This window comes from Bombus terrestris, chromosome 13 (genome assembly GCF_910591885.1).
Source record: "Bombus terrestris chromosome 13, iyBomTerr1.2, whole genome shotgun sequence".
In the NCBI taxonomy this organism is placed as follows: Eukaryota; Metazoa; Arthropoda; class Insecta; order Hymenoptera; family Apidae; genus Bombus; species Bombus terrestris.
This window is the reverse complement of record NC_063281.1, coordinates 7,722,085-7,748,694: the sequence shown is the minus strand read 5'-3', so window position 1 is coordinate 7,748,694 and position 26,610 is coordinate 7,722,085. Positions and strand designations below refer to the sequence as shown.

Here is a 26,610-nt window from a genome sequence, read left to right as displayed (position 1 = left end):
CCGTTCCGCGACCACCCTTGCGTAGGGTGTTTCGATTAAATTTCCCTACGCGAACTCAGTCAGTCGTAATTCTTTCTATCTATTCTATATTATTTATATTTTCGTGTTTATATATGTATCGAGGCGAGAGCGCATGGCGAAAATATGATTTCAATCGAGCGAAACAACACCCACGCACCTCGCTTTCTATATGGAGGGCAGTGTGCCAAACTGTGAACGCGATACGGTGCAAAAGGGTCTCAGTTTCCTCTCTTAGTGGTGTCTCCTCCTTAAGGTTATTGTTCACCGTGTCCTGGCGCGTGTCACCGCAGCGACAGCAATTTGCTCGCAGCCAAGCGCGCGATAGCGAGCTACTGTTTGAGTTTGTCATGGTTCTTCGGATAAAGGACCCGTGAAACCATGAATAGAATTCACAAGTGCTTCGTTGTACGATATTTTGTGTCTACTTTAAGTCTATTTTAAGTGTCATCACACGGAATTTATAGGAACACGATTTTTCAATTGTCAAAGTGATTTACTGATTCTTAATAATCTTAATAATATTCTCTCAAATGAAATGTATTACGTGCAGAATTAAAATCGTGAAGGAGTTAGCAAACGTTGCGGTGAAAGAGAATTTCGAAATGTGGCTAGCCACGTGTCGATCGTACGTCGGCGCCGTGACAGGCGTGCTCGTTACGAATTATTCCGCAACATCGGGCACCGCCTTTTCTCTTCCTCCGTCTCTTCTTCTGATCCGCGTGAAACCGCGATCCTCGCCAACTACGGCGATGATTCATGGACGAAAATCACGCCATTAATCCCTCGTTGCCTGTCGAGCGCGTTTCGTCCGCGTTTCCATCGCGCCTCGTTGCTCCGATGCAAAAGAGAGAAAGCAACCGCGCTTTTCAGATCTCTTACTCTATGTATCTACTTATAGGAACTTCTTGCTCGTGCTAATTTGAACGCTCTTCACCGATACGATCTCCGCCCTTTCCACTTCTTTCTTCTCCTCGAGTTGCCAACCCGCATCGTACACCTGCAAGTATCGGCCTTCGTATCGATCGTTTCGCACGATCCATGGATCTATCGGATCCCACAGTTAAAAAATACCACGTATCAATTTCGTTTTAATTCACCGCATCTGACTGCAATCTCAAGGTCATCGTATCTTCCACCCTCGGTTCAACTATCTCGATCCTCTATGTATCCTTGACAAGCAGTTTCTCGCCGGGAAATTTCTGTACAACCACCGGTAAATCCTTCCCCTTTCGTTTCTTGTAGCCCAGATGGGCTTACGAAGGGACGACACTGGAGTAGTCAGTGAAAAACTGTCGTAAGAAAGCTTCTGGATGCCGTGGACGAGCGAGGATCACGCGACCTGGGTCAACCGGTACGAACGTCTGCGCCGCACGGGAGCCGCCCCGGCGCTGCGGCCGCACGGAGGGATGAAACCCTGCATCTCGGCTACGGAGAAGTTAAGGGGGCTTGAAGAGGGTTGCGGGGCGAGAGAACGCGACATGTAACCATGGAGATGGCAAGCAGCGTCCCGAGTTTGCACGCAGGCCTGGTCCTGCGCCGCGGGTTCTACAGGATCGCACGAGTTGTGCGCGGCACAAGGGAAAAAGGGACGAGGAGAAGTTCGGTTATAGGTCGAGTGCCACTCCCTGTAAATATAATTACCCCGCGAAATTGTCGCACGCCCGTGTAACACGATGCCACCTTTGCGAACTTACGGCTCGCCGTCTCTCCTCGTGTTCGCAGCGTTGGTTCTTGCATTGTGAATTCTTTATCTGGTGCTTTTCTAAGGAGCAAATGGGGTTAGTGGTTTAACACGTTTTCCGCGGGATTATTTAAAAAAATAGCGTTTAATAGGCTTTTTGAAGCGTTTGGATTACACTATGTATTTTCGTTTCTGAAGAGATAAGTGAGTTAGTAGATTGGACGGAGTTTGTTTCTGGGACGATAATTTCAAAAAAAATGTAGTTTAACAATTTTGTCACATATATTTACGTTTCGTCTCTCGAGCTTTTTTTTTGCTTTCTATAGGATAATGCAGTTAGTGGAATATTAAATGGAGAGAAAGTTCGTTTCTCGCGCGGGAAATAAAAAATATAAAGAAACTGAATTTAAAATATTTCGAGATGTTTGGATCTATCTTTCCGTCTCCTGCTTTTAAGGAATAAACAAGTTAAAGGTAGATTAAATACGAGGAAAGTTTATTTCAAAGAAATTCAATTTAATAATTTCTTGAAAACGAAGGGAAGCTTTATATTTCGCGTGGTAATTTCAAGAAATTCGGATGTTTTCCAATGGAAATAGACGTTTCAAGTGTCTTAAGTTTAATTGCCACCACTCCAAATAAGTAATAATGTTGTAAAATTTCAATATCGTTCCAAAACAGAGATTTCTATTAAAACTTGATATTGTTCGATCTTCAGCTGGTCTGATTCATTTTAAACTTCCACAAAATTAATAATACGTGGAATGCGTCTTATACGGTCATTTCTGTCGCAGTAGATCGATATGTGTTTTAGATCTGGCAGATTCGATTAAAATTTTATCGCGTTCCACGTTACAGCGAAACCATAAAATATCGAATGACTTCTGAAGAAACGTCTTCTAATATTTTATGCGGCAACAAAAATGCCGATAAATAGAGACTAAATTCAACGACAGGCGCAATATTTCTCGGTTCGACACTGACTAAATGGCATTTTAGGTATTCTCAGTAACACTTTGCGTAGAACAATGGCGCAATTTTTCTTGACCGTTGGAAGACATTTAGCACGAATTGAAATTAAATTGGTCACTGGCTGTTTCTGCTCGAGCACGGCGGACATGAAGAATATTTTACGAAGCGATAAATCACTTTAACTAGTCCATAGGCTTTCGCGGGTAGAACACGTTTTACCAGGACTAGATAGCTGGGATAAATAGACGGGTGTCCTTGTCCGGCGAGTGGCGCGAATAAAGATGCGAAACGTAGTAATTCAGATTCACGGTATCGATAATTTAAGTGGTAGCCACGAAAATACCAACTCGAGGGTTAAATAACCATGTGATTCTATAAACTTGCCTGGCAATGTTTCCGTGTCTCGCGTAAGCCTTTGGAGCCGAGTAACCGATAAATCAGCCGGCAAATTTTACATCTAAATTCCCAGAAGCGGATATACATTATGCAGAAGAAAAACCTTGAATATTGTAATCTGTTGTGCACCGTAGAAAAATATTCAGCTACCGACTACAATTTAAATGAAAAGTATTTAAGAACAGATCAAAGATAAAATTCTTTGGAAGGAACGCGGTCCGATTCCAAGAAAATAAATTAAGGACAGAGTATATTTTTGATTGCTTTACAAAGTTGAAACTTGTTTCTTAATGGAAATGACAGGCAAGAAAAGGACACATGGAAGAGAGGAAATTAAGTAAGATCGGTATTCGTGTGAGCAAAAGTATCGTGCGTTTTTGCACGTAACAGTTGGCGAACCTCTATACAGCAACGATATTTTAATACGAAGAATAGGCAATACAGCGGACGTCGCCGCCAGTCAGATTGCTTAGCTGGCGGCTCGGGTTTCGAGAATTGGAAACGCTTCTGGTCCCTGTCGCCAGCTTGAAAGCAGATGAAACTTTAAAAAATGCAAATTCTCGCCAGGAAATTCGCATATTAAATTCGAGAGTCTCGAGTGTGTTTCTTTCGTGACGACGTCCAACCTTGTTCAATGCTAATTAGCCACGTCAACAAATGTAATTTAATTTTAGTCACGCGTAATAAAGACATGCCATTCAAACGCAATAGATATAGAATCTTTCAAAATATCAATCGTTCAAAAGTATCAAGACACTTACTTATTTTTAACAAGATTTATTTTAATTACAAAATTGCACATAAATTAAACTGTAATTTCATCCATACCTATCTATTAACAGAATATCATAACGAGATTAAACTCACCTTTAAAACTATTTCGTTACTTGGAAAATTTCTCATCTTCAGATTTTTTATTTCTGTGTTATAAGTTAGGTTAAGAAGATCCTTCTAGACTGACAGAAAATCTTTCAACGCTTAATGCAAGCATTGACATTTCAATAATAAACGTAATTGATTGTATGCACGTATGATTAGAAAAAGTTATTTATGGAAAACGATTGTTTGTCATTGACATTTTCTATTGAATATATGGAAAGTTTCGACCAGAAATATCGAAGATACGATTAGAAGAATGTGTTATAAGTAAACGTGATACTGTCTGTATCTCGTGCAACGTAACGAACGAAATAATCAACGAGAAGGCAAGCTGCTTCGGCGGAAAGACACCCGATTGGCTAATACCGGCTTAATTGACTTATGCCCCGCAACAAACCGCGCATTACGATTGAGAATCACGTCGAACAGTCAACGAGAGCACAGCTGCGGAGGAATCAGCTCTCACTTCGACATAATCGTGACCGGTACCATGATGAAAGAGTCAAAATAACATTGACGATCGGCGAAGTCACGTCGCGTTGCATTAATGGATAAATTATTGCGAAATTGTATGATGAAAATTGCAGGCGATAGGCTTCCGAGATATTTGAAGATTATCGAACCGTGTGAAATTCTCGTGCGCTATCTCTTGATATTTAATACGAAATTGTCTAGTTTGTATCCGTTTGCAAGCAAAGTAAAATTCCTGCTCGTTTCGCCTACTTTGAAAAGATTCTTGCGAGTCATAATTACCTAATATCCCAACCTGTGAAAGTTGGAGGTGCCAGGTATTTCTACGAAACTTTCATTTTCTTCACAGCGAAGTTTCAGCTTAATAAAAATTGGACTGGACAAAAATGAAAAAATTACGATATCTGGAAGTCTGAAAATCTAAGTATCCGAGAATTTGAAAATTCGGAAATCGGAATATTTAAAACATTTGGGGATTTGCAAATCTGAATATTGAAAAATTGGAAAATTTAAAAGTAATCCATCAGTGATAGACACATGCTTTATTAAAGATAAGGTATTCGAAACTCGCAACGAATGCATAAAGGAAACAATAGGTACAACATTGGCCGCATCCTTGACTCGAGACAGGAAGCCTTCTGCCACGAATACGATACTCATACATACGTGTTCTCGTCCACCTAATGACCGATACTTACGCAACCGTTGCTTTTTACGCGAACGAGTAAACACTTTTTCTTTCTAAGACCGTTCGCGACGAGTTCTCCTATGACCTCACAGGAAGTGACAACCTTCTCGTTCATCGTTATAAATATCCATTCGCGTACATCGCAATTTATACATGCAAACATCCGAAGAAGAAAGCGAATTCTTTACCTCTTTTTCTTTTTTTCTTCGTTCTTTTTCCCCTTCTTTGTCGCGCGGCCTCCACGAGTTTACGTAAACCTATGATCATCGTAAGCGCAATATAATACCCGATAGAGATCGTAGAGAACTCGGAGGAAGCACGCATTTTATCTGAAGAAGCGTCGCTTTATCTTTGACCCATGACCCCTCGCGTGAACCAGCCGGTTCTACCCTCTTCTCGATCTCCACAGTGGACACGATCATCGTCTTAGAAATTTATGAACGCGTGACAAATTACTTTATTCGTCCGTACTTCGAGAATCGTTTGAAAAAGCGAGAAAAAGTTGTTAGTTTGATCTTTACACCAGGATTCGTAAATACCAAGCAGCTACAGTGGCACGCGAATGTATTTTGACACTGACCATAGAAAACTTTGATATATATACCGCATATATGTGATATAAAATATTTTGAAATATCTTTAGCAGTGAAATGAAATACGACTGTCAATGTTATATTGGTAGTATTGGAAACCAATCTGAAAATGTATATTCTTGCAGACAGAAATTGTTTAGACGAGTGACCATCTTATAACAGAATAAATGTGTCAAGAATTTCGGTTCACTTCTCTAAATTGCTTAGAAACTCGATTCGTTGATTGCTTTGTGCGATATGTTACTCGTTTTATTAAACCGTCTGACACATCTTCGTTGAACTAACGCTATCCTAGACATTCCTTTCAATTACCAACTAGCCTCACTTTCCATTTTGTTAATTTTTGTTAATGCAGAAATAAACATAAATTGTACTTGTCAACGAGAGCAAAATGATATCGGAGTAAAACTTTGGACGAGAACTTGGAGAAGCCAGAGCCGCTGAAAATAGAGACCAATCCGCAGTTTTTGAATAAATGATTTCCAAGATTTCAGATTAGATTACTCATGAAAACTGGTCAGGAGCAACGAGAAATGTTCATAAGTAACCAACTCGATGCCCGTGACCGAATCATTCGCGATGCCAGTTCCGACTCCACTCTTGGACTCTGGCCAACTATCGAAATTTTCTTCCTCGTAACGTACGACCTGCTGTATCTTGTACGATCACGAAGAGAAAACGTAAAATAAGGAGAAGTTTCTTTATTAACCTCAGTGGAAATTCTTTTCGGATGATTGTTACTTCGCATGGACTTCGATCAAACGACCCAGTGTTTGAATTTAGTTCACGTTCGCAATTTACGATGTAGAGACTAATCGAATCACTTGCACGTGCCTTTGTTTCAAATAATTTTCATCTTCGATTGAAAACAGTAAAAAATTAATAAAAAGTTTCTACGATTACTATTGCAATTACTATTATCAAAGTTCAAGGTCCGCATGAAGCGATGAATCTTTTTAAATGCTATTTATATGACAGACTGACGTCAACGAGCAAAAATACTTCTAGCTCTCTCAAATGGATTAACTTTTCAAAGTACAACGATAAATCAAACAGTTTGTCGGCGATGGTAATGACGTTGTTTCGACGATGACATATTAAATTCGAGGCAGCAATTGTGTCAACAATGGTTGCTATATCGGTTTGCTCTAAAAGTTCGCGACGTGGTTGCCAGTCGAGCATGGAAATATACTGCAAGGAGCGATTAAAAATGTGGGATTAGATTGTATGAATTAGTATGGCATCTGGTGTTCACACACATGTTCGCGGTATACGCGGGAACATAGAAATTGCTTACTGCTGCTTGTCACAATCTGCTGAAATGACATGGCTCGCCTACTTCGTGCTACAACTGGAAGAACACCTAATAAACCTTGAGTATTCGAGCTTCTTTCTCTCTTTTCTTCTTCTTTTTTTAATGATTATCGTTCGTTCGCCATCTGTTACGAGTAGCGATAAACAAATATTTTAATCTTGAGTTATAATATATGCAATAGTATATTTGTAGTATATAGTTAGCGCAGAATATAGATGTAATTATACGTAAAATTTGGAATTAAAATTTTGTAAATATTTCTATAATTGAAACTAATGCTGATCCTCGCTGTTGAATCTCATAAATCCATATCGATATGAGTATGCGTTTAAGCGATAGCAAGCAAAACATTTTAGTCATCGTGGACAAGTAACTACGGAATATTTTGTATCGAAATACGCGTTACGCTTCTATTTCACGACTAACAAATGATAAACTGTTTGCAGACAGGGAACGCTGATCGACAGAGCGAAGAAAAATCGACGCCGACGAAGCGTTCCCTCCTTCTTGAATAACACCGTTATCAACTTCCTGATATACAAAGCTCGTGTGAGTTGGCAGTTTCAATGAAAAGCTCCTCGTGCATCGTAACGTCTCGTATCTTGTCCATGGGGAAAGAGAAGCTCTCGCGAGCCGACGTAAACGAGGCACCTTGATAAATTTCTTTCTTTGAAAAACGACCCATTCGACTTGCGATCGGAGAGGAACCGATGGGTCGAACGTTCTCGACGTTATTGAATCAAGTTTCGAAAGCAAATAGGTGCAATAAAATTGCGTGTATCGCGTGCATGCATTGGGAACCAGATACGTCGCGTCAAGTCGATGAACTTGAGGACTCAACGAACTGGTACCTCGCGAACAAGACCATACACGTGCTAAACTGGTTTCACCGCCGGTGCTGCTCGATTCCGTCTGTTGTACCGTAGTAATCGACCACGACATTAGGCGCATACACGATTCGCCGAACAAACGGAGGCAAATCGCGGCCGACCTGCCTCCGTTTTCCTTTTCGTTCACCGCGGACCATCAATTAGCAGCCAGGCGACAACTTGTCATTCGTAACCGTAAATAAACGCCTCCACGATCCTCAGCAACCGCTCGTCTGCCTCTCCTACACGGTTTCGCTACGTCCACTGTACGTATGTATATTAAAAATTTACATCTATAGGCTCATCTGTGTATCAATACAACGGACAGTCGACTTTCGAGTGTCACTGATGAGACACGTTGACCAAATGTTTGTACCAGTACGTTTCAGAGTGAATACAAATAAAGAGGACACATGCTCCTTACGTTTTACCGACGGAGACAGAGCAGATTCTTTCATTCATCTTCGTTTTATCTTTCATTCACGACAAGACAATCTTTACACAAATAATATCAAAGTGGACGTAACGATCGATTCGTGACTTCTTATACGCTGATTAAAGAGAATACACGTTACTCGTATCTGTAAATTTCTTCTTTTAACTATTGTTTTAAAGATAAATTTCAATAACGTGATTGTTTATCAAGCGTACAGAATCATGTCTACTTTCGTTCGTCCGGTTGATACAATATAATCTTTTATAATAACGATTTCTTATTGTTTGTTTTAAACAATGTACAGTTTATATACATACATGATTTCATAATGACGCATTTTCTACGAAAAATACATATATGTTTTTCCTTTCTCGATATTGCTTATTATATTTAGAAGCCGATATATATTATTGTGATGCATTGCGACGGTATGCAAGCAAATACCGTTTATCTAATCAATTATACCGTTGATAAAATCATCGTACTCGTATTATCTCGTCGATCTACCCCAACCAGGCGGGTGTGAACCGATCGTTTCCACCGCATTCCGTCCTTCGAGCGCTCGCACGCCCTGCTCTCGGATTACAAGCGCTCACATGATACATGTGTACTTCCGCGAAAGAGTCACTCGATGCCGGTACTCCTTCGCCTTCGTCTACGTTTTGCAAAAGCAGGCGACAACGACGCTTCCTGATTCTCGCGTTTCCCTCGTGGCGGTTTCATGCGGACGCGTCAAGAAACGCGCGATCCATCACGACCTACGAAATCAATCATCCAGGGCATTCGACTGAGAAAGTCGACTGGGATATTGATGAAAGCAAAGATCGGCTGACGAAACAAAAATTCCTGACATCGACTCATGGAATGAATTTTTATTTCTGAACAAATATATGCAAAATGTATAAATTAAATTTGCATAAATTTAATTTGCGAATGGATATTCGATCTGAAAATTATGGCAGTACTTGCATATTATGAAACTTTGAGTGAAATCAATAGAAGAGAACAATCTGTAAGAGAACAATCTGAATTCTGTTTCATAGTTTATTCACGAAGAATATCAAGCGAAAGACTATCAGGAAGTTTTTGGACAACGATGACGATGAGAGGTAGTCTTCAAAATTTTCTTTGAATTTTTAATCTCATTATTATGTATCGTTCTACTTTTGTTAATATTTTTAATCAAAACTCTATGAAAAGATTATTTATACCAGTTTATTAATAATCTCACGAATTTTTCAAATTGCTAATTAAAAGACGCGTTTCTTTTAACTTCCCAGCGGAATATTAAATGTTGACTCCTGTAACGTAATAAAATTTCGTTCTCGATACAACGTATTACAAGCTTTCGTATTAGAGTTGTCTGTAATAATCGAATAATCCGTGGTGAAATAAATCCTAATCGTGTCCAGTTAGCGAAACGCTGTACCAATAAATCGAAGCACGAATTAATCGATCGAGGTGTGGCACGACCGATCTCACTGTCCTTTCCACCTTATCTTTGTTCCATCCTTCTTTTTCCGTTTCGATCAACAGCTACGAATATAAATATGTATAACAGCATGCCTCGATTAAGCTTAATGCACGCTAATGCACGCTATATTCTAAATTGTAGAATGTTTAAACACAGGTCGAACCACCGGCAGTCTCTCGTAATTCAATTTAACCGAGCAGCACAAGTTATAATTTACTTTCCGTAATGCGGTTTCCGCGGCGAGTTTCGCCTCGGCCTCGGCCTCGGCCGGGAGAGCACTGGTCGCTTAATTTGTTCGAGAACTTGTAACTATCTTGCGTCGACACGTTCCTGCTCCGGTTAATTGTTAGTCGACTCGTTTTGCACGTCACAGAGCTGCATCGGCCACCCTGAGAGAGCCGAATACAACTTTCCAGAGCTACAAACGGAAACTCGTGTTTCTTCGATTCAACGCGAAGGTCGGAGAAAAGTCCGAGTTCAGGGGGAAGTTTGTACCGGGATCAGAGTTGGCGATACCCTTTGGCACAAATTGCGAACGGGGCTTTGGACGAATTGCGTCCAAACACCGAGTTTTCAAAGGGAAACTTTGGAATTTGTGGCACACAGGAGATAATACACGGATCGAATTAAAACTTCTAATTTCCTTTTCGTGTAAAGACATTTGGTTCGTGACCGTATTTTTTTTCTATATTTCTTTCTCTTTCCTTTTGCTATTCCGCGGAATCTTCGTGCCGCCCTTTGGGAAAGAAGGAAGTTTCGAAACCGGCACTCTCGGGATTCGAGGCACGGGGGAATTTAATATGCGCTCGAGTCGTCGGACACAAAGCACGTTCGACCGCTTGCAACGCGGATAGCAAAAGACGTCCCGCAACACTCGTTTATGGTATCTAATCTCTCAGTGACAGACGTTTCTCCATGGCTTTTTCCCGCGTGTGTGAAAACCCGTGTGCGGCTGAAAATTCCGCGCCAGGGTAAACGCGTTCGACGCGATAAAGCTGAACCGAGAATAGATAAATAACGTAAGGCGCCGGGAGGTCGTGATACGTATTCGATACATATTCGCGAATCGTGCGAGGAAGTTCGTTTTATGAAAATATCAGAACGATCACCGTATATTTTCAGTACGTTCTTGACAAGTTTATGCCGGAGATAACGTTTGAAATACCGATGAATTGTAAAAATGATCGTTGTTAGAATGGTAATAAAGCAAAGAGTACAATATGTAATACGGAACGTATCGAGTTTCGATATTTAAATATTTTGATAGACAGCTATTATTAGCTATACTTATATCGTAATTCACCATGCGTTCTCGAGGCATGACATCTCGAAACCCTAATGCGTCAACAAGTAATCTACGGTTTCATAATGTTGATGGTTTTACGAGCGAGTCGATATAAATGTTTACGTATTCATACGTAACGCGGATAAAGTTTTGAAAGATTGTATTGAAGTTTGTATTTAAATGAGCGCTAGACAGTTTTAGGAGTCTACGTACATAAAGGCAGGCTTGACGACGCACGGTCTCTATATTCTATTAATATAACAATCGAAGATAAACGTAACGAACAATTAAATGCCGATGAACCGCTGGAAACGATGATTCTTGCTCGACAAAAGAGTCACGATGATATTTCCTCTTTTTTTTACGATGATATTCCAGACTCGACGAGGATGTTGAGAATATTTGTAGCATCGTGTGTTTATTGAAGCAATCTCTATTTCAAGCGTGCTACACGACACAGGAATTTCTTAGAACGACGTTACATCCGTTTCACTTACATCATTCCATGGATAGCTCGCCGGGCGAACCGTCGTTAATTATCCATCATTCGCCCGTCATCGCTTCGATCAACTTTTCCAGCCGGTTCACCGGCGAAATTCTCATCCAGCTATGAAAAAACTCACCGTGTACGTGACGTGATAGTTCCGTTGATGCACGTCGCCGTTACACTGAACGGTAGACAGCATGTTGACAGCTGTCAACCACGAAAGAACTGACTGACGATCAATTTTCGTGCGCACTCGAAACTCACTCCGACACCAGGATCGACGATCGTAATACGGTCATCATTTTCGATCACGTTGTTCCCTCGATTGGATCATCGCTTCTTTAACATTCAACCGGAAGCGCATACTTATGCCAACGATTTCGTACGACAGTCATTTTATTCCATTCCATTCAGACTGAATGATGAATTTAACTAATTCTCTTGTCTCTTTTAATGTATCGTTTTGAAGTGATAACGAGGAATGGGGGGAGTGGGGAGGCGGAGGGAATGACGACACTGAACGATGAAACGGAGAAAGGACGCGGCACGTTCGATGGCAAAAGCCGACGGAACTCGAATGGAGCTCGTGTCTTTCGGATCACGCACGGAACGTATAGGTTTAGGTATACGGAATGCGCTTGCGCGGTGCCCCGGCGAAGGCGCCCCAAGACCACGCTTAGTTTCTTCTTGTTCTCCACTTCTTTCTCCCTGGTCTTTCTTCCTCAACTAGACTCGTCCTTCCTCGCCGCGTTCGTAGCCAACCCGTTGATAACTGAATCGACGATCATCAAACAATTTCTGCGCACGCAGTTTCAATTTTTTATCTATTTCTCTGTCTTTCGACGACTGATTTTACCTTAGTCATCGTAAAATTATTCATCGTAGGACTATGATTACCATAAATCTTTGTAAAAAGTTATTTTGCAAAAGTGTAACTTTCGATCTGATGATTTTCCAAACGTAAAATTAACAATTTTGGAATATAAATAGACCGGAATGTACGAAAGCGGTACCCTAAAACGGAATTTTGGATCATCCGTCGAAAGATTCCTCCTTTTCGTTTCTCCATCGTAATCCATGGAAGGATACTTTAAAAACATTCGATTCGAAGTTGGGACGATTGGTTTCTACGATCTCTTTCGGAGATTGAATATTTTGGCTATTCCAAGTTGGATTTTCCGTGGCTATCCTTCGTCCGTCTCTCGAATAGCAATCTTGAGAACTTGGATATTCGAGCTCCATTTGATTTTCGATATTCTTCAATCTTTTTTCCAATTCGCATGTGGGATACCTTGAAAATTTTCTACAGGAAATGACTATCTCGAAACGTGTTTATCGAAACTTCCAACAGAGCACAGTTTATATCCCGTTTTATAGAGGAAAACCCGTGGTGATAAATACTCATGACATGTTCAGATTCTTTCGCAATTTGTTATATTTGCTCGTACAATTATAGCGGATCTGTTCCTCCGCAGAAAGTATAGACGGTAGTTTAAAGAATTTGTTTGTTTTCTGGAGCCCATAAACTCATATTTTAGTATTAAAGTTGACAATTAACGTTTAAGATAGAAACCAAAAACACGAAATTACTAACTCGATTCTAATAAAGCTTAAAAACCCTATTTCTTTTATGTACATTTTATGTAGTGAAGGAATTTCCTGGAAAATGAACCTACGGTAAACATCATAATTCATATTACATGATAAATTTATAATTGATATATTTGATCTACGATGAATATATATTCGGGTTACTTGTATATTTTCTACTTAAATAATAAAATTACGAAATTTAGATTGACCAACTTGAAGATACGAAAAATGCATAAAATACGCAATATGCAGAAATACGTAAAACATTCAAAATCTACTATTCGCTATAATACGTACTAGGTGAGATAATCTTTTTTTTTTTATATCCTACTATTTTAGTTATATTTATACCGTGTTTATTATGTTTGTAAAAATTGAAACATTTCGTTTTGTGGATGTTTGTTTTATTCCTGTAATTGCATAACCCTGTGTACTTTAATTAGCGTTGGCTAAACCAACCAACGTCGTCATACATGGCATCGTCGTAGAGAATAATATTTACGACGACGAAAGTGCTGTGAATTATCGATAGGGAACAAAAACGCAAAATATCTCGAATCACTCCTCTTGCGTCTTGTGTTGCAACGATATGTAAATACGAGAAGACAGGAAAAAAGATGATCACGAGGAACGAGCGGTGATAAAGCAAAGCTAGGATTTTCAATGATTATTTCTTCTTGCAGAGGCCTCGATTATCGATACGAATTCAATACCTACCATCTTTGTCACTTTTATCGTTTCGAAACCGGTTCGTCTGGCCACAGATCATTTGTCTCGATCCGTTGGATCTTTCCCTCGATCTTGGTGTCGTGTCATCGTCGACCTTGATCCTCGATCGCGTTCTGATTGCTGGCAATTGATCAACGGCGCCTTCGTCAATTCACGAAAACTGGCCCTTACGTATCTTCACGCAGCATCTTCTTCTTTTTTGATAGTCATACTTGATAATCAATGAAACAAACTGATGATCGATCCTTCGAGAAGAATTAATGTCGCGTATTTAATTAAATGGGTCCCCTTAATTCTGTGAGACAGTTGAACAGATAAATGTATTTCATTGTGGCAACCCAAGTGATTCAGCCAAGTCTTCGTTTTTACATTGTTAATCTTCGATCATCGATCAATTATGATTGCTCCCTGTGATCGATATTGGAGAGGTTGATATCCTTGTAGTATCGTTTTCACATATTTCCATCGTATTATAATTGCAGATAGACTACGAATGTTTGGATTAAAATACAATCATTAAAAATGCGGAATCTAAATGATGACTTTTTTCGTTTATTTATTATATATCATAACGGTTACTTTGCATTTTGGATATTTATATGTTCTTTGCTTTCGATAAATAAATAAATAATGTTAATAGTCGGCAAGGAAAAGAAAATCTAATTCGCCAAATTTTTACAAACTTTCCTAACTTCCAAATTTATTAATATTCAAATATTTCAGATATTTCAGATACTCGGAAATTTTCCATCCGAGCAAATTTCGAATACTCTTAATGTACGAACTCCATACAACATTAGCATAAATAATCGTTAAAATCTATCGATTTACTGTAATACCCAGTCAGTCATTTACCAAACACTTGCAATACCGAAGTTTAATTATATATTCGTATGTAAATACAGTGGAACATTGGTCGAAGCGTTATCGAATTAACCACACTTCGTCGCAGTTACGCGATAAACGTTTCACCCCGACATGCAAGGGTTAAAATCACACGCAACAATGGAGAACAGGAACCAAATACCACGATAATAATACAGTTCGACACTTTCAACCCATTTCCTGCGGGCATTGTATGAATAGAACTCGATCGCCGGTTTGCCCGCGTCCATAATAATAATAATAATCGTTGGTTAAGTTCCCTCTCCCCCCCCCCCAAAAAAAGAAAAAATAAAAAGAAAAAAGCACACGCACCGTGCTCGTGTTTCGCCACCCACGCTGTTTATCGTGTTGGCAAAATACGATAAACGAGAGTGCGTGGCGAGAATGAATGTATCGAACAACGTCGATTACAGAAAAGGAAAGGGAGAAAAAATATGGCAGGCAGAAAAAAAGAAGAATCGTTTTACGCTCCACCCATTTGAATTCTTTATCGACTTCACGAATCTCCGGCGTAATTAGAAGATACCGAGACGCGTGTTCGTCCAAGATAGCCGGTTTCCAGGTGAGCCTTTGCCATTGAAACGAAACCTCCAAACGACCGAATGATATTTTACGACATGTTTAAATCTTTTTTATGCATATGGATGTCACACGGGAGAAACGAAATTCGCATCGCGCCCGCCGGGATGATTGCATTCGTTCCGTGCAGTTTTGAATTGAAATGATAAAGGTAATGATACGGTCCTATTATGGATGATATTCGAAAGGTAGTGCTCTGTGTGTTAATGTTCTATGATATTTGTAGATCGGAAGGTTTGGAAATTTGGTTGTCGGAATATTTGAGAATTAAAAAATTTGGTACTTCGAAGATGTGAAAATTTTGATCTCCAAAGATTTGAGAAACTAAAAGTTCGATATTTCAAAGATATGAACACTCGAAAAATCAAATCTTCGAACATATACGAACTTGGCGATCCGAAAATTTTCTGATCTAAATTGAAAAATGTTAATTTGAAGATTTTGAAATTCTAAAGCTTGAAAGCTTGGATCTTGAGAGTCCGAAAATTTCGCCGCTAAGAGATACAGTGTTCATCCCCTCTCATCAAAAACAAACCTTTAATAGCCATCAGAGAATTACTGAGACATCAATACACCCTAAGTAACGCGTTATGACCAATATGTTTTGAAAACGCCCGAGTCAAGTTTTAAAAGACAGCCACGCTGAATAACCGAGCAATCTTAAGTCACTGTTCGAGACCAATTAGACCATCCATATGCAAAACGATCCGCAAAGTAATATGCTCTGTCGCTCGTTTATATTTCGAGGAGATTCGCGAATAGCGAATAGGGTGGCGCTGGAACATTTTTCACGCTACCAGCGCGAAATTCAGCGGAGGAACGAAACATTAATCGTTGGCCAGATCGGTGTGCGCCCGTGGCGAGAGGACCGGAGACGTCTCGCATCGGTTCATAAATTTCGATGCACTTAGAGAACGCTCGCAGCCATACTTTTGGTACATCGAATCGTTTCAAACTTGGTGGAAAGGGTTCGAACTGGAGTGGACCCAGACGATGGGAGAGACGATTCGGCACACGATGACAAATCGTTCACGGGAAAGAATTCCATTGATCCAAGTGTGAGCGACGACGCACGAATAAAACTTCCGATCGTCGTGAATCTCTGGCTACGAAAGTCCGACGTGTATATGTCGCGCGATACATATTCCAAGAAGTTTTCGCCGATGCTTGAGGAAGCGGGTGAAAACGTTCGGATCTCAAGTGTTCCGTAAACTGAAACTAGATTCCAGCAACATGCGTACTGAAATGTTACGTTCGAAAGTAATAGACGCGAAATCTTTGAAAACAAAAGAAAAGCGAAATTGTAGTCGTTTTAATCCTAGTTTGGACAATCTTTTGAACTATCGTACTTTGCAACGAAGATATAACGAGACTTTTTGAAAATCTTTATCCAATATCGAAGTTTATACAAATGTTTGAAATTTTAAAGCTTCAGGCTTATCTATATAATTCTTAAATAATAGCTGCAATATTATGGTTGTGAACCTTTAATTCCTATCGTCGAGTTCTTGTCATAATTTCGTTCTAAAATAATACATGAAGTAATGTTTTGCCGATCTACAATTAGGTCGAACCTTCTCATTTATAAGCTATAAATCAAGATGCAAATTTTTATTGAATCTTTTTAGAAAATTAATTATTTCTATCTTATTGGACAAATTCAATATTAATGGAAAATTGTTCACATCTGTCCGAGATTTTCTTCCAATTGAATGACAAAATTACAAACGATGTTTATTCCATTGATCTTCCTATAATCTTACTGTAATCTATCATACACCGTATAATCCTCTTTGAACAAGTATCACGTGACCTCATAATTTCTTTTCAAAAATAGATTGTACAGAGGAAGCAGACTCTCATCGATAAGATAATGCATTGACTGTCTTTCGAATGGAAACAAAGTAAACTTCAAGGATTAAACGCTCAGTCCGCTTTGCTAAAACGTTCGAGGAGAGAACCAAGAACGAGTGGAGAAGCCGCACAAATCTTCCAAGTTCGCTAAAGACGCCGTAATCCCTAAATCAAGACGAAGGATCACTCGCACGATGAATCCATTTATTTTCCAATTTGTTGGCCTTCGCCCAATTCTCCACTGTATACTTCGATACTGTTCCGATAAGTTTCACGTAAATTTAAAGTCGCAAGAGTTATCGCGGACCTTCGCATTCTTTACAAAATAACGGTCAGTGAACGAACCAACGATACACGTGTCACTATATCGGTGAATTTTTAGTGAATTTTCGTATCTCTGCTCGATCTTCTAGAGCTCTGCCAATATTTTGAAATTTCACTGACGTTGTGGTAAGAAAAAGCCATTATGATCACGCGGATAAAACTCAAAACCAATCTGCAAGTGTATATAGAAGTTACAACATATGAATAAATCTCATGTATCTAATTTTCAAAATATCGATCTTCGTGTCTTAAAACTAACACTTTTCGATTCTACTCGTGCAAAAATCATACGTTATAAGAAAGAGTTACAAATTCGGTGTGTCCCGAAACGAAGTTGAGCCGTTTTGTGTATAATCAGCTTTGGCTCGTGAATAATACGAAGGTGAATATATTAAATTAATTGAAATTCCGATCGAATAGTTGGATGCAGCTTGTTTGCTGAAGCATAGTAACGGAGAGTGAGCACGTCTAAATTTAACAGAAAGTTAGAGGTAGCCGATAGTATGAGGAAACGCCTTGAACGAGATTACGGCTGGTGGCTGGCGTCGAAGTGGCCGCTTCCCTTTTTCCTTCTGTCGCCAAAGATCGAACCCAGCTACCCCTTTCGAACCGTAAATAAATCCATCCAGTTTACGCGTGCCAGGGCAGATGTTGCTCCGCTCGTGTCTTGGTGACGAAATGAAAACAGTCCAAGCATGGGAAACGTCTTTTCAAAGCATGGACAGTTCGAGAACAGGCTCGATTATGCACTTTCGAAAGCGCGTTATGTTTTCTTTAAGTGGATACTGCAGGCAGAGTTTATTCGTTTGTGTGTTGTTTTGAGTATAAGGTTGTTGGAAGATTTAGATGCTTATTCTGCGTTTGGTTTTGTTGGGAATTCGAAGTATTCTAAACCTGTTAGCCAAGAAAGACGAGGTAACTTGTCATTCGAGTTGCTAATCTCTTGGATATAATCTCTTTATTTGGAGATTTCCTGTCTTTTTACGTTTCCTGTCGTTTCCTCTTTGAAATAAATTACAGTAGGACTCGATTTATTTCAACAAAGTTTCAAGTTTAGCGCTTGATTAACTTAATTTCTTTCAATTGAATCTACTTTTCTGAACGTGAGTTTCCATTAGATAAATATAAATAGTGGATACTGAGAACAATTGGCGAACTTCTATTATATGAAGCTCAATTTATAAGCTGTTTGTCCGGATTTGTCCTAAATACAATTGTAAACTATCCGTCCTTCGATATATCCAGGAATAGAAGAATTAAAATCAATCTAATAGAAATTGATTTGTCCTTATTCATTTTTAACTCCGTGATTGTAGAAGTTTTTCCTTAAGAAATAATTCAATTAACAACTCGTATACTAGACACCCAGTAAACGCAGGTTTCTAACAGAAATTGCTCGGTGTACCTATCAAACAAATGTTTATCGAACAACACCCTATTCGCAAACACTCGTCGATTTATAGAAAAGTGCAGTATACGACCATTTATTTTATCGAACGTGTACGAATGCAAACGAAACGCGAATTTTCTTTGATATATCGGTATTGCTACGAACGCCTGCAAATGCTCACAATCGTTCGCGGTTTTTCGCTTTCGCGTTTTCACCGAAATAAATTTATCCATTCATACATTAATCTTAAACGTTTGAAAGGAGAAAAAAAAAAAAAATAAAATAGAAGTGTATGAAATAATTGTATAGGTTAATCGGCCTATTGTTTCATTGTTACGGACAATGTATGTCATGAAAAAATTTATGGCGACTGTTACATGAACGCGAGCAGAATTTTGTTGTTCGCTCGTGTTTGCAGAACATTCGCCTAACAAAGCAAGCGATGCAATTAAGTTAAATAAGATTAATGCTCGGCGTGATGCTACAACTTCAATGGCGAGGCATGTTTCCGCCGGTCTGGTGAAAATTCGTACGATCGCCCGTACACGAGACAACGCGAGATTAATTGCATCGAAAATGCAGAAAGGGTTGCGCGTAAAAGGAAACAAGGCAGTTTTGTTCTGGATACCCTTTACTCGATATACGGCTTATCCTATTTGCCTGCATCAATTTTGGAAATTCTATCGCCGTATCGGCGAATCCGCCACATTCCATGCTACCCTAACGGTAGATACAAAGGTGTTGAAACTTCACTTTGAGACTTGGTATTTGAGCAAAAAGCTGTTCAGATAAAGCATGATTATACCTAATGATATAACAGTAATCCAGTAAAGAGATATAATAAATATTTTTAGTAATAAAATTTAACCACTCGATATTTTCATTTTGACAAATTTAAGCTGCGATACCTTGTATCGAGTCGTACACTACTGGCCAGCAATTTGAAATCATTGCATGTTATATAAAATTCAAGAATTTCAAGGAAAATCAACTTCAAGTTTTTAATAAAACATTTTTGTAAAATGTTCATCGACTAAAGTAAGTTGTTATTGATATATCTACGTAGCAACAATTTAAAATAATAGTAAAATTAGATCGCTGGTGTATATCTTATAAAAGATATATCATATTCATTGCTATTCATTTCTTCCTATGAAACAATTTTTCAACTTTTACGAAATATTTGATCGTGTATCGCTTTTGTTGCTTTAAGTTTAACGAGACTGAATTGTCGTTCAAAATCGTCATCTAATAACTCATCAAACGAACGTGACGTCCCACGACAATGTACTCTGTAAAAAAATCTCTAAGGCTAGTAAAAAAGTAACATGCCTGTACCCAGCTGCTAAACAGCGCGCTGCATCGTGTTCCGTCAACGCTTTAACGACCTCAACCCTATTTTCTAACCCTCGGCAAGCACTAAACGATCAAGACGTGGAACACGCGCGGCGGTCCCCCTGCGTTCAATGAACCGATGACGACTGGCAGCTGCAGGATTCTCAAGGACCTCCACCGCTTCTTTTTTTCAGCAACCCGAGCCCTCTTGACCTCGTGCCTCCCGTTTTCTTCTTCGCCGACATTACCATAAGCGGTAACCGATTTCCAAGCAGCCGAAAGAGACGACCTCCCAACGAAACTCGCGACACATACTCGTGAACTTTATTTATTGTCCTCCTCCTTTGACTTCGAAGAAACATCAAGGTTTAAACCTTGCTCAGCAAAAGTTTAGCATTTAGAATAATGGCCAGCAGGCAGTGGGATACATTGATGATAGGAGGCTTGTCAGTAGAGATAACGAGATAGCGGAAATCGTGAATTTAAACAACTCATTTCCAAAGGGGAATATTCGAGAAACAGATGATAAGCACTGTAGCAATATAAATAATACAATTTTTTGTGGCGTTTTATTGATTTCAATCAGTTAAGGGGTATCACCAGACAAATCCTGCATAGTCGATATAGATTTTTAAATTTGCCTTCTTACAAAATTTATGCGAGATTCTGTTGGTTTCGGCGCTATAGTTAAGGACTAGCATCGGACACATCCTGCATGGTCGATACAGAATTCGAGTTAGGTTTTGCAATTTTTCTTGTTTGGAGCGGAAAGTGTTGGACACCCCGAATGCCCACCGATGGATTTCTCCGATGATAAGCTCCCCATTGATGTTCTACATCTCCTGATGGGCGTTGTCCTAAATACCAAACTACAGTCTGTCGTTCTTATCCGTATTTCGCATCGTCAGACTCTTAAAAACGGTACGTGCGAGCGATACGGTGTTAGTAATTGCGATAGGATCGCCCGATTAAGACGTTAATTAAAGATTGACCGGCTGTTCGTTTTCTCTCGTTCGCGTGGAAGAACTCCTGGTGGGTTAATTAACTCGTGCCACGACCAACGTGGCCGGGTATTGCGCCTGGTAAAAAGCGTTTAAGGATTAATCATGACCCGGTAAGACGAGCTGCTCACCTGCGCGTCGTGGAAGCCTCGCAAACGACCCACGGAACATGCTTAAGTCGCGAGGGTAGTGCACTTCTTTGCATGCTAGAAGACTGGCAAAGCCAGTCGACGTCCTGATTTCTGGCGTCGCTAATGAAAGAGAATCTCTAATGCGGTTGATTGCTCGGCCGATCGCTACCCTGCACTCTGATTACTTTTTTGCACCCAATGAATGTTGGATATTTTTTTGCCTTCTGTGATCGAGCGATGAATATTTTATTTTCGAGAAATTTATGAAGAATTCGTGAGCTTGTTCGTTATTCGGTATTTTATCTTTGCTGAACAGAAGATTTTTAGGAATAAAAATTATATATTCTTTGAGAGAACTATGGCTGTCAATTTATAATACAATTATTGTTCATTAAAATTAGTCCTATCAACTGTAAGAAAGTTATAAAGAACGAAATTAATAGTCTATTTTCAAATGTACAGATATGTAAAACATAGTCATTTTCCTCTAGTTTTGGTAAATTCGTATACCCGTTTTAAGTATCTAATTTAAGCAATGAAGAGACTCAGTGCAGTCAATTATTATTACAAATAATCTCTTATTACAAATTGTTCACGATTGTTTAGATGAATCAAGTGTATGTTATATCTCGTACAACCCTTATTCAAATACAGATATATTATTCGAACACCAATATCAAAATCGATCATACGATTTTTCTCAAAAAAATGTTTCCCAATAGATAATTCGATTAGCATTTACGAAACGATCGTTTAGGAGCATTCGGCCCGAAATAGTACGGTTATAATGTTTTGACGGTGGTATAGACGTCGCGTACCAAACCGGCGCATCGACTAATCGGCATTAATGCGATAATAACGTCGAGCTGCAATCGTACGTGCAATTGAACGACCGTCGATAATCCAATTGGACTTTACACCAATTGGATGTTCCGATGGAAGCGCGGCCGGTCGTTTAATCGACGCCACCGTATATACATCGTTGTGGTTTTGTTTCCATGGTCGGACGCCTGAATTCATGCCACGATAGTAATCTACTGGTTGGTCGTAATTGCTTAATTAGGTCAGCCGGGCAAAAAATAAGGATGGGATCATCGACGATTCTCCGGGAACATACAAATTGTCGTTGATGTCACCGAAATATCGTTGGTACGCCGCTTCTATCGGAATATTACGGTTAATCTCGTGGTGAGCATGATCTCCGCGAATGAAAAACAAGATTATACGCTCAACGATTGCGACACTATCGGGATATTCCCTTGATATAACCATTTAAAGCAGATGGCTTTAAAACGAAATTATTACGTACTTTCCTCTCTTTTCGTCGTTTATCTAAATTCCAATATCGACAGTTTTTATAATGAAACGCTGACAGCGGCTAGATTTTAGTATGCAACAGGTTAAACGTGAATTTTTCCGAAAATCTGTGCACGTTCACGTTGATCCGCTCTGTCAGTTTCAACGTAAAGAGATCCCATATAAATCAACTAATTTCTCGTCAAACCCTCCTGACCCAGAATCAAATTTCACTCAGCCATGCGAGTACAATGCCACTATAGTGAAGGGTTGCTCTACTCTATTCCGGCTCCACGATTGAGTTCAATCGGATACAGCTCGAACGTCCGATAGTCTCTTACGAACAATGATGTGCATTTAATTGTACGCCTTTAGGAACACGTATATCTAACACTATACAGGATGCTCGTATACGTTGTCTGTACTTAGATAGATTTCCAGCCATCCATACTAAAAATTGAAAAAGAAAATTTACTACTCGTACATTTCCTAGGATTTGCTCTTATCAGAGGTTACATTTTAGGATTTGCCTATCTAAATATAAAAAGCGAATATTTATCATTTTTTAACAAATTTATAATAACGAATCAACAAATAACGGATTTTTTATTACATAAATAAATATTCATTTAAAAAATGAATTAATTTTTAGAATTTGTCCATTCAATGTAGAAAGTGAATGTCTATTAATTTTTTAAATGAATTTATAACTCCTGATAGGATAAAATAAATCGTAAGGAAAAAAGTGGGAATGATACACGAGTGTACACGATCTCAAGTTTTATAGGTTTCATGTGTTACATGGAAATGTGGTTACTGCCGGATTCGATCGGTGATACACTCCGGACGATGCAGGAAAATACTAACTCAATTCTTCGCTGTATATTCGGGGAGAATCCGGTCGTCGCACATGAGAACGTGGTCGTCTACGAATTTCGATTTTTGTTCCGAATTCTAATTCAAAACCTCGACTCAGACCCTCGAGATTTATATCCGGGGAGGATGTATATATCGAGATTTCCTCGGTCTCTATATAGGACAGGTTAAATGTTATTGGTCCAGAGAAGCGAGGGACCTTTCAAACTTTATTACGAAGCGTATCATCGGATGGCGTCAAACTTTTTAGCACAACTTTCCCTAAAATTAGAACAATTATAAAATTATTTCCCTCAAAATAAGAACACAGCTCTTTGTATTATAAAATGTAGCTTGGAAATTTTCATTTATAAATTAAATCCTAGCAATTCCTATCCATAACAGTTTAGAAAAAAAGCTATGAAGTTTGAAGGAATTAAAAAATTGTTTTAATAGCAATTCTTTTAATAGGAATCCTGGAATTTAAATTAAGATCTTTTTTATCCTGTAACAAGCTAGAAGAAAAGTTCAGAAGAGATTACAGGAAACTAGGAAAGAAACCTAAGAACCTTTTAGCTTAATAAAGTCGCAAAACTCTAAATTAAATTCAAATAATTTTTGCAACATGTGGCAATGTAAAAAAATATTCTCAACTTCAATGAAATTAAGGAAGAAGCCCGGTAGCCTAGTAACTGTTTAAAGATTTCTATCACGCGCACGATATTTCACTGGCCCTTCAAGTGAATCAAACTGACCATCGCATCTGGCTTCCCTCGTGCACCAAGTTACACCGGTATTTTGTGAATCGCTGACCCAGGTCACGTTCATTCATGCCTCAAATTTGGTGGCCTTTGAAACGGTTTGACGGATGTGAGGGGATCGATAACAGGGTCAGAGCTACTTACCGCGACTTGTTGACTGTTAGTCGGACTAGGGCTCGGACTGGGTGTCGAATTCGGGGTTGAAATTTCGCCTGACGTGGGAGATACCGAGCCTGCGGTGACGGGGCCAACCGTTGGAAACGCTCGAGCCGGATCTGCCTGCCATTGCTTATGGATTTGCTGCGAGGTATCCCGGAATCTAGCACCCTACGGATAAACCAGCAAATCGTTAAAGTTCCACAAACGATTCTCGACTAATAAAATGCGTTATAATATCGAGATTATTCTAATTATCTTGAACCAAGATAAAAAAGAAATAAACGTGTTTTTAATTAAACGATATGAACCCCTCTCCTTTATATATCGAATGTACCTTAGTCGGGAAATTCTGTAATTATGGTATTAAGATCGATTAATTACCGAATTAAAAGTCAGAAGTAAAGCCAAATGTTTTAATTAGTTTTTAGTCCTCGCAAATGTGCGTACTATATAACACATTTTTAGCAAAAATCAAACTATATATGTAAAGATATACTGTTCTTTAATTTTGTTTAATTTGGACTGTAATTTTAATTCCAGATTATAAGAACGATTTACTAAACACGGATTCTACGTATGTATGTGAAATATTCGAACGTTTTGCTTCAGGTGTAGTGTGATAGCAGAATGTATAATATAATCATTGGAAGACGATAAAGCAAGATGAGTTAAAAGTGTCGTCAAAAATGACGAATGGTAAATACGCGAACCCTCGAGGAATCAGACCGCATGAATCGTTTACGCACACCTCTATATATCGTAAATCGTACGATGACACACTTCGATTAGTTGCGGATATTTGCCTTCGAACAATTGTATCGTGAACGATCGCTCGGCACGGTCCAGTGAAAAACTGATTTCGAAAGGCGCATTCATCTACGTAGTCGTAACCGAAACGAACCTCTCCCAAATGAATTACTTAAACAAGAGAAATCCTTAAGCAAGAGAAAACCGTATATCACGCCGCTTCAAATTTCAGAGGTGTTTAAAATAGCCGTGTTAGTTCTTTCCTTAAAATCCTGTCACGGTTCTTCTAGTTTTACGTCTTGGTGACGTCTCCTTTTTTCAACAAACAAGCAAAGTTTTAAGAAATGTTTTAAAATATAATATATAAAAATATAATATAAAATAAAATGTATCTTTTTAGACGTATATACTGTTTTCAAACTCAAGATATTTTTTCATTCTTCCTCCAAAGTTAATGACAGAAAAATATAATCAATTAGAAAGTAACCTAAAGGATATAATAGCCTCGCAGAGTTTTCATTTCAAGAAAAATTTTGATATTTTTTCGTACTTTTTTACGAGAATGAATTACGGTATGCAAAAGGATTGAAGAAAGCAGTCTGAATGTAATTATTGTAACAGATTTGGTATTTCTACTGTTAAGGAAGCATGTATTTTATACCTTGCGTGGAGGTTTAAGGGTTTCAGATATTAAGAAACAACGAAAGATCGCGTGCCACGGTACAGCACGGCCGATAGGAACATCGTTGCTCGCAGTACGGTAATTACAGTTACGCAACAACCTGCTATAATAACGATTAGCATAGGAGTATAATGGAAGGCGTAAGTGGAGCTACTTGGTGTACACCACACGAAAATAAAAAAAAATACAGTCGTTTCTCTCTCGAAGGCTCTTGAAATAAAGCATTTTTCCATAGCAGGATAAAGAATCGACAGCGTCGAGAAATCCTTTCGTGCCGCGTCGAAATTAATTTCACGACGAATGAGGATAATTCATGGGCCGGCGCTGCGTTTACCCTTAAAATTACGAGCACAATGTGCGCAATTTCTTCCATCGCGCGGTGGTTAATTGCGCGTGGAATTGCACCGCCCGACGAAAGAAAGAATCGCGACCGCTGTTTTTCTACCAGGTTAAATACACCATACAATTCAATCTTCTCTAAATTCTTCGTGCGTTTTTATTTCTCTTTCCGTTCCCTTTTTATTCTTCCATATATCTCTGTTTTTTATTCATTCTCCCTTTCTCTAAACAGAGGTGTTAACTTGAAACGTGTTGAAATTTTGGAATATGAAAATTAAGAGTGGAAAAAGGAAAGAAATAATCGTTCGTGGCTTGTTATTTTATTCGGACTAAAACATATCTCGTGTTTCCTTCTGTCGAGTTGTACATGAATTTCCATACGC

The 26,610-nt window shown here is 39.0% G+C and overlaps 1 protein-coding gene across 18 annotated transcripts in view; it reads right to left on the bottom strand.

Moving 5' to 3' along the window:
• The window catches only part of LOC100644032 (tensin-1), a 180,520-nt gene that overhangs the window by 54,221 nt on the left and 99,689 nt on the right, over positions 1–26,610 (bottom strand). For 12 of the 18 annotated variants that reach the window (XM_048411610.1, XM_048411623.1, XM_048411618.1 and 9 more), the window contains one exon: positions 24,445–24,627. The exons of 3 other annotated variants lie outside the window; for them this stretch is intronic. In XM_048411610.1, the coding sequence (XP_048267567.1) occupies positions 24,445–24,627 (183 nt within the window). Of the gene's footprint in view, positions 1–178; positions 1,366–11,703; positions 12,152–13,877; positions 13,897–24,444; positions 24,628–26,610 lie in introns of those variants that run through there. 3 more of the 18 variants (XM_048411627.1, XM_048411624.1, XM_048411622.1) reach the window with 3 other exon arrangements.